Consider the following 9,211-nt stretch of genomic DNA (forward strand, 5'->3'; position numbering starts at 1 on the left):
AAATTAGCTTTGTGTTTGAGACTGTGTCAACATAAGAGGCTAGTATGATTTGGGTCAGAGCACAGTAGAGATTTCTGTTTATTACTTGAATATTGTAATGTATTAATAAAGAAAAGCTAGTCTATTTATCATACTGAAGTGAAAAGCTGAGTTTAAAATGAGATGGTATAGCGATTTTTCTCTTAATGGAATCTTTACACTTGAAGGACAGGTCTCCAGAACAGTAAGATCAGTGGAGAAAAGAACGAACAACTTTCTAGGAAGAATTCTGAACATAATTAACAAGGTTTAAAAACTATAGAATGTCTCAGCAGCAAAAGAAAAGTGAGCCTGACTTTAAGCTAGCTAAAAATGAGTAACAACAATGGCAGTGGATATTAGTAACCTGGGCAGAAGTCAATATGATTTCAAGCTCAAGGGTTTTTTGGTTTTTTTGTTAGGCTACTTGCATGCTACCTGTACTGCTATACCTTCACTGCTGTTATCTGCCCTAGTAAAATTACAGCTAGCATAGCAGTGTCGTGGTAGAGTAGTTGTCATTGTAAAATAGCATCTTTCTTTAGACATACCATCAAAATACGCTGGAATTGTGCTTCAGGCCATTCTGGCTTCTGAACAGAACGTTGTATTTTAGTCTAGCTGTTTTATATAACTTCTGGCCCTGTGCAACCTAAATAAAAAAAAAAAAAGGCAAATTTTGAGATTAAGGGTGTTAATAGCTGTTTCTTTTCTCTTTCATGAAACACGTTTTTAAACATTTTCAGCAAAATACTAAGATGATATCCTTAAAATGTGGTATGTTCTCCTCCCCTGCCCCTCCCTGAAGTGCCTTGTATAGTTAGGACTGATCAATGATGGCAGATGCCATCTTAATGACAGAATCCATAGCCTTCCCCCTTCTTTACTAGCAGTGCATAGTCGGTTCATAGAAGGCTGTAGAGAAAAAGCTTACATAGGCAGGATGTTCCCTCTGAATGAAATTGATTTAAAAATTCCTGTAAATAGGGCACACTTGATATCCAAACTGAATTTTAAACGCATTTGACCTAGCTGCCTTTCATAGTTTTCTTAAAATTGTAGTAGACCATGTGAGATGTGTAGTGGTATGTATATTTCTAAACTGAAAACTTCCTTTTCCCTTCTTTCTAGCCATTTCAGTCAAGGCAGAAGCATCTGACTTTGGAGGAACTGTTTGGAACCTCTGTACCAAAGGAACAGCCCGCAGCTCCGTATCCCAATCCAGAGAGAATGGAAAAGTTGCAGACTGGCGCCTCCACCAGAGAGCAGCACAGTTTGCTCTTGCCTTTTTCCTTTGACCAGTCAACAGTAATACAACAATCACTAGGGAAATCTGAAAGTCCAAGCATTAAAACCAGTGCCAACCCTTTGAATCAGCACTAATACCTCCAGCTTCAGTTTCCCAGCCTGATGTAAAAAATGTTTCAAGCTATTCAGTTCGTTTAAGCCCTATTCTTAATTCAGCCTCGACAGTGGAAGCTGCCTCTGCTCAGATGCTTCCTGGCCTAAAACAAAACAACAGTATAATGCAAGTTATGCAGCAAGCTGCCAAGCAGATATCCCCACTAGTGAATCAGCCGCCATCTGAAGTGAACCACGCTCCACAAAATCTAATGGCTGGCCAAAGCCAGCTTATAACACCCTTGACATCAACAAATACAGGAACTGTCTCAAATACATCCCATACAAGTGTTGACCTTCTCCAGAAACTCAGGTTGACCCCACAGCATGACCAAATGCAACAGCAGTCTCTCACTAAGACTTCCTTAACACCAAATATCTCTGCCTCGGTTGGCCAACTTGCAACACCAGAAAGTTTCAAAGAATCTCACAGTAAGCTGTCAGCCTTGAACAGCAAGATAATCTCTCCCCTTCAGGTATTCTGTGGGTTTTTATATCCATGAAGCTTTAGACTGTTTTTAGACTACATATGTTTTCCTTTGGAAAATGTGCTGTTCTGTATTAACCTTTTAAAAATAGTTAAAGACTTCCACTGTGTGATATTGATTGAATTGTTAACTTAGACATCCAATTCCATTAGTTTTATATCATTAGCATCTGCTGTCAGTGACAGACCTATCTGTAGAAGAGGAGATTTTTTTCAAGCTGGTGCTGTTAGGGGATGAGTAAATCCCAAAGAATTCATCTGTACTTGTGTCAGAAAAACACTGCTAAGAACTGATGATCTGAGAGGGGACAGAGGTTACAGACTGATCAGCGTTACAAGAGTTGATGCTGTGGGAGTCTAGCCTGTACCTTCTTTGAAGGTACAAAATTAACAATTTCCTGCTTCTGGTTATTTTGCTTTGGATGTTTTGTACCCCTTCTGCTGGGGATACCTGTGGGCTACATTATTGAGATATTGTTAGTTATTTAGTAAAATGGATCGTAAACTGATTTATTTTGTCTAATTGACTGCCTTGGTTTCTTTTATCCTAGTATCACATACAAAGGACTTTTTATTTCTTGTAGGAGAATCTGCTGTCTATACCTTAACATAAGACAGAGCAGTAAATTTGTTTTGAGAGACTAGGTGCAAACATTATAATCTTTTCTTTCAGTCAGTGTTTCTCTACTGTATAATTGGCTACCTCAGTAGTAGAGACATTAATGAGTTTGGGTTATTGGATTTCTTTTTTCTCCAAAAGGATTAACTTTCTGTAGTGCCCACCTCTGAGGTTATCCAGACTTCTCTTCATTTTGTTGCATTATTATTTTATTTTATTTACATTCATGCAGACTAAGCCAGTGTTTGATCAAGGCTTCTTGCATCTTGGGTACAGTGGTGATGCAAAAATAAAAAAACACCAAACAATACTACTTACAGCTCCATCTTCATGAATTTCCTAATGTTATTATCCAGTGCTTGCCACTGGGTTTTAAAAAGATTTTTGCTAGCCCTTTCTGGGTCAGCTGCTACTCTTTGCTATGAATATGGTGATGACTTACTCATAACAGAGATCTAATCAAAAGCTCAACTCTTCAGCTTGTAATTTGTCCTAAGCATTACTTTAGAATACCCTGTATTTTTCAAGTGTTGCTTTTCTGTCCCCAGAAGAGTTATCCCTGTCTTGAACATTAAGAAATGGGTGTGTTTCCATTGTGCTGTCTTTCTAGTTGCCTTATTTCTAATCTGTTCTTATTTCTACTGCTGCTTTTGAAAATTTTCCAGAAGGCTGTGACTGTTACACGCTAGTATTATTTTACTAGTGATCAACTTTTTGAGATGTTTGGACTGATGCATTTTGCAGAGGGAGCAGATCCAAGTACAGCATTGAGCAGCTGTCTTGATCTAGTATTGAACAACTGTATATTCTGAGCAATTTTTTTCTTTTGTGTACTACTAAACCTTGGTACAGATTTGACTGAAGATTGTGACATCTTTGAGCATTTAGAAAAGTTGGCTGAATTTATCCATAGCTGCCCTTGACTGCATTTATTCAATGTCTGATAGCCTTGGAAATGAGCCCTTCATATGCCACTCACACCCTTTTTTTTCCTTCTATCATGTCCACTGTGTTTACATATTTTCATTAGACAAAATGCTCTGTAGTCCAGATACACTCTCAAACTAGCAAAAGACTTCTTAACTCTTCAGTAATTAGACTTTAAGAATTTGATCTTGTGCTTGTTACCACTTCATAAAGCTAACTTCATTTTTGTCATTAAGGACTATCAATTCCCTGAATGTTATATTATAGTCTTGAAATCTGACTAAAGAAGTATCTGGATGCTGTTTGCAAAGGTATAAAATACCTCTGAAATTTTAGAAGAAAAAAGCATTTAATTTTTGTGGAGGTGATGAGAGAAAGCTCCTAGAAAAAAAATACAGAATTTTAACGTTCTTGGCAATTCACCAAACTGATTACAAACTACTGAACTCTTCATTTTGTAGCATTTGTTTTGTTCCCAGTTTCAGTGTTTTAATGTTTACATTTATTTTTTTAACTGTAGTAGTCTTCAGAAATGTTTTGTTATGGCTTTACAGGTTTGTTGTAATACTGAAAGCATAAATTCAAATTTTTCCTCTTTTTTCCAACTTCCCACTATTATATCAGTTTTACAAAATGGAACAAATTATACCTAAAATGTGCTGAAATTTGCATTTTTGTGCTTTCATAAAACCAGAGAACTACCACTGGAAATTGAGCTGTGGATGCTAACTTGTGAATTATGATTTCTTTTTAACTTAGACTGTCCAACAAAACAAGGAATCAGAAGTATTTTCACAACCGAAGACTTTGTCTAAAGCAAGTCAAGTAAGTGAATAAATACTTCCAATAATTGTTTGTTGAGTTTCTTAAAAAAATAAAAAAAAGGCTCTGTGTGTGTAAAACTGTGGTAAGCAGGTGGTATCTCAAATACTCGTTGTGCACTGACCATATTTAAAGTGCTGTTATGAAGCAGAAACAAGCGGTACTGAAGCAAGGGGGAAGTTTCTGTAGACTGCTGTGAATGAGTACACTTTTTTGTTGTATAGTGTCTCTTATGGTTGATGCTAATGCAGAAATGAGAATGCATTTTTGGATCTGCAATCTTGCATTGAGTTTACACCATTTGAACAGATTTTTTTTATCTTGTAGGCAAGCAGTAGTGATGCTATAATATTGCAGTAGGGTCTATTAGCTAGCCTTAGCCCAACTTGAAGCACCCCAGAGCCATAAAATGCAATCCTTGCCTTATTGTCTCTTTCAGTTTTCCTGAGATACCTTGTATTTTATGACAAAGATACCAAAGGAAGATGGAGGAAGAAAAGAATAACAGGCATTTGTTACTGCAAAACTTTCTAATAGCAAATTATAGTGATCTAAATACAGATTTAACATTACTAGAACTGCCTTTGCAGTTCAATGTAATGTCAGTATAAAATTTTTCAATTGTCAAATAAAAATTTTTCAATATTGCAGTTAAAAAAACCCTGGTAATAGTCAAGTCTTCAAGAATTGTTTTTAATTACCTTTTTGTTATGTATTCTTTTCAGGATACTATCTGTAACTTAAGTTTACTTTGCCTTTACCCACCCCCTCCTTTTTCAAGTCTGTTAAATTGCCTCATTCTTGTCCAACTTGCACTACATAAAAGCAGTTTTAGTAGCATGCCCAGATCTGATTGTGAAGGCAGTAAAAATGGTCCTGCTTAAAGTAAAATGCTGTTGTAGCTACTGGCCTGATATAAGACAAGCTATACAGTCTGTTCATGACGCAGTAAATAATTATCTAAATAAAAGCATTTTACATGGATTTGGGAATTTTAAGAAACATGTGCATGTTTTGTGGTAAACTGCACTTGTTGCCTTAAACATGTGGTCTTCAGCTGAAATGCCACACTGTAAGTCTTCACAGTTTTGACTATAACAAAATCAATTTGCTAGTTCTACTGTTGTTCATGTTGTTATATATCCATTAACTTTAGATGGCTTTGCAGGTTTTATTTCTTCTGAAGATTTTTTGTTATCCAAGGGGAACTCTTTCTGCAGATGTATCAAACATCTTTACATATCACATTAAGTCTTGCTTTCTTTTGAGTAAGATTGGCTTCTTTATTCCCCCCCCGCCCCCGCCATGTTGGTCATTCTGGAAGCCGAAACAAGATGTAGATTATCATACTGAATAACAATAATTGCAGGTCTCAGAAGATGTCAGAGTTGCTCAAAGCTGATGTTTATTCATGTCCACTTTATGCAAATACAATATTCCTGTACATTTGTGATTGATGTTTAAAAGGAAGAGTGATAAAGGCAGTGTGTGGATTTCTGTAATGAAATAGACACAGACTTGTGGAAGAATGAGGTGCGAAGATGGTCCTCAAAATACTGCTGTCTCCTCAAGGGAAAATGTACATAGAATGAGAATATTTCCATGTACTCCAATGCTTTAATTATAGTTCATCAGTCATTTTAAATATCTTTGAGATACTTCAAATTATAAGTGTATTTGTTGGAGACCATAGAAGTGAGGGGGTGGAAAACAGGACTAGCTTTTCTGTAAATACCTAAGGAAAATAATAATTTGCAAAGCAACTACAGGCTCCTTTGATTACCTAGGTGAGAAGCTCATCTTTTATTCTACGTGTTACATTTCAAAAATTCTGGAAGGTAGCAACCACATGAGGAGGAAGGACTCAGCTTTTAAAATGAGAATTATTATTGATATTAATCTTCATAGGTATATATTTCTTCATTAAGAACAGCTGTATTCTGTAATACCTGACTGAAAAACTGTGGCTACAATTTTTTTTTTAATGCTCATCTCTCCAGCCTTTATAACAGCATTTGTTCTTACTGGACATGGTGCTTATTGATTTTTCTCTTCTTTTACAGGTTGCACCTCCACAGTTTGTTACAGCCACAACTACAGTAACGCCTTCAGTCCTCTTGTCTCCTAGTGTTTTTCAGCAATCAGCTACAAAAGCTACTGAAGTGGAGAGTAAAGCCAATTCTTCTTCGCCTTTAACACTTGGAACAACAGAAATTCAGACTATACCTCCTACTGTTCTCAGTAGATCTCAGCTTCAAGAAGCACTGATACATCTAATAAAGGTCCTGTCTTTATAGAACTCAATTTCTGAGGGATGGGGTTCCAAGTACGGTAGCCAGTACTGAGAAATTCCGTACTCCTATAACTCCTTTTGCCCTGAAACATTACAGAAGTTGTTCTTTTCTGTTGGAAGGTGTAGATTACTCCACACTGTATGCATAGTATGGCACAGCTTGCTCCTTTTGGTTGCAAGATGGAGGACTTAAGACAGAGCTGTACGTCAGATGTGTCCTTTCACATCCATCTGAATTTGTAGACAAGTGAGGAAAAAGTTGCACTAGTAGAAGCCTTAGTATGGGGATGGGGGGGTTGGTTTTGTTGTCTTTGTAATTGTTCCTGCTTTCCCAAGGAAAGCTTTGGTGTTTCCAGTTCCTTAGAACTGTTCCTCATCTTTAACTTAAGTATGTGTCTTTGAAATGGAAAGGCAAAGTTGTTGTTCTGCTATTTGTAGGGACTAAAAAGTTCAGTTGAATTAAATCTAGGATGTTGGGAGTAGCCATGCAGTGAGATCATTTTAACCTCTAATGTCGTGGTGAAGTAGCATTTATGACAAACTGTTCTTTGTTAACTCTGGATTCTCTTGCCCCCTCCGTGCTGGTGTTAGTAGAGCTTACATCCAAAATGCAAGTCTAAAAATAACAAACAGTATCTTCCCAGCAATAAAGTTGTTAGGACCAAAAAGGGCCACTACCAGATCTCATCATTAGCTAGGTTGCCTGATTTATCTATGTTGGTTTTGCATAACACTTTTGTGTATTGGTGTGTATGTTTTTTTTCTCTTTAAAAACATAAACTAACTTACAAGTCAGTCTTGCAACTGAGCTCAGCTGCCAGAATATTATTCTCATTAAAGACATAGCACACTGATTCTCACCCAGTAGCATGAAGAGAATCATTTCGGTGATTTTAGAGAGCTGATTGGAGTATTTGGCCCCAGTTTTATCTATATAAAGAGATAGCTGAATGAAGACCAAAATAGACATACCCTGCAGCATGGGAGTACTTGCGCAGCAGTCTCCAAGCAGGATACTAAATTTGCTATGCAGATCTTGTAAAAAGAATATTACATCTTCAAGCTAGATGATCAGATACCAGTTCTGTAAACTTGCAATTGGAAGGAATTAGGAAGTATCTCTAAATATTGTCTGTAGAATAAACAAATTCACTTCCCATTAATGCTTTGACAAGACTTCTTGTATAACACACTGCAATCCCTTGCAGGCTGATCTGACAGACAGAAATAACGTTACTTCTGACACTTGTGCAGACTTTATTTGGGAGCCTGTACACAGGATGGAATTATCTGTGTCTAAGACTAAGGTTTGGACTCTGGAGGGAAGTGAAATTATGTGGCCAAGGCTGACCTAGTGACCACTGTTTTGTTTGTTTGAGCATCCAGTGTGCTTAGTGATCTCTTTAGGTGTCTTACCGGCTTCATGGTTCAAAGTCTGTATGCTGCCCAAAAAGCATTGCCTTTTGTACAAGTATGTAGCTAGTTCCTTTCTCTTAACTGTTAGATAGCTAGCACTATAAGGAATCCTTATCCACAACTTAAATGACATTGAATTAAACTTTTTTGGCATCTTTTTTCTAATGTGTTTTTTTTTTTCCTGCAGAATGATTCCCGTTTTCTCAGCACTATTCATGAAGTCTACTTGCAAGTCCTAACCAAGAGTACAGACAACATTAAGCTATAACTGAAGCTAAATCTACTTAAAATATATCAATTTTAGAAACAATTATGCCTCGTCTATAAAACTAATATTTTTGTAAAAGAATATTTAGTTTTCAACGTCTTGAATTTGAACCTGTTAGGAAAGACTATTCCTTAAATACTTATGAAAGTAATGTTCTCAGAAGTGATCTAGGTTTTCACTGTGATCATCACCAGCAAACCTTTGTTCTTATTAGGGAGGGGACTTAAGTTGCATTTGAGCTCTCATTAGCATTAAGTGAATGTGCAGATGTTTGTTTGCTCTGGCTTTCATTCCTAGCTGTATTCACTGTACAAGGATTACAGACTCTGTACTATTTAAACCAGCAAATACATAGTGCAGTACACTACACCACACCAGAACAAAATTCAGTTGTGGAAACTTAGTTCCAGTTTGAAGGACTGAGAAAAAGGAGAGCAAAATGCCTTGTGATTAAGTTGGCAGGTGTGGGGAAGGAACAGATCTGGAAGCCAGGCCTTTGCAGCTAAATCTTTAATAAAAGGTTTAAAAATGTGATTTGCTCAATACATTGACAGTCTTTAGCTAATGCACATAAATTAATCTTTTAAATATTCCATTAATCTTCTTTGCTTCTGTGTTGCTATCATTAAACAGGTATCCAAGTGAATAAGGCCATTTTCTCTAAAAAGGCAAAATTTGAAATATGCAAAATCTTCAGTGATTGTATCTTTTTTTTTTTCTTTAAGCAACAGAGTAATTCTGTTGCATGTTGAAGTTGGCATGTTTTCTATTTATAGTTAGGAGACCATCCCTGGAAGACCCTCTTCCTGTCCAGCAGTGTTTGATACAATTTCAATACTTTGTTTCCCTTTTAGCTTAAGGATGGACCATGTCATAGTTGTCTTTCATTCCTCAGCTGCACTGGAATTGCAGTGTTGAAAATTATGCAGATGGGGAACAAATGCATGCTTTTCTTCTGTT

The 9,211-nt window shown here is 36.7% G+C and overlaps 1 protein-coding gene across 1 annotated transcript in view; it reads left to right on the plus strand.

Annotated features, from left to right (window-relative positions):
- The window catches only part of DCP1A (decapping mRNA 1A), a 31,599-nt gene extending 23,348 nt beyond the window's left edge, over nucleotides 1-8,251 (plus strand). The window contains exons 5-9 of the mRNA XM_010294066.1: nucleotides 1,150-1,326; nucleotides 1,377-1,895; nucleotides 4,212-4,277; nucleotides 6,338-6,556; nucleotides 8,171-8,251. Coding sequence (XP_010292368.1) covers nucleotides 1,150-1,326; nucleotides 1,377-1,895; nucleotides 4,212-4,277; nucleotides 6,338-6,556; nucleotides 8,171-8,251 — 1,062 coding nt within the window. The remainder of the gene's footprint in view (nucleotides 1-1,149; nucleotides 1,327-1,376; nucleotides 1,896-4,211; nucleotides 4,278-6,337; nucleotides 6,557-8,170) is intronic.
- Nucleotides 8,252-9,211: the final 960 nt, after the last annotated feature.

The sequence above is a fragment of the Phaethon lepturus genome, unplaced genomic scaffold, assembly GCF_000687285.1.
Source record: "Phaethon lepturus isolate BGI_N335 unplaced genomic scaffold, ASM68728v1 scaffold40470, whole genome shotgun sequence".
Classification (NCBI taxonomy): Eukaryota; Metazoa; Chordata; class Aves; order Phaethontiformes; family Phaethontidae; genus Phaethon; species Phaethon lepturus.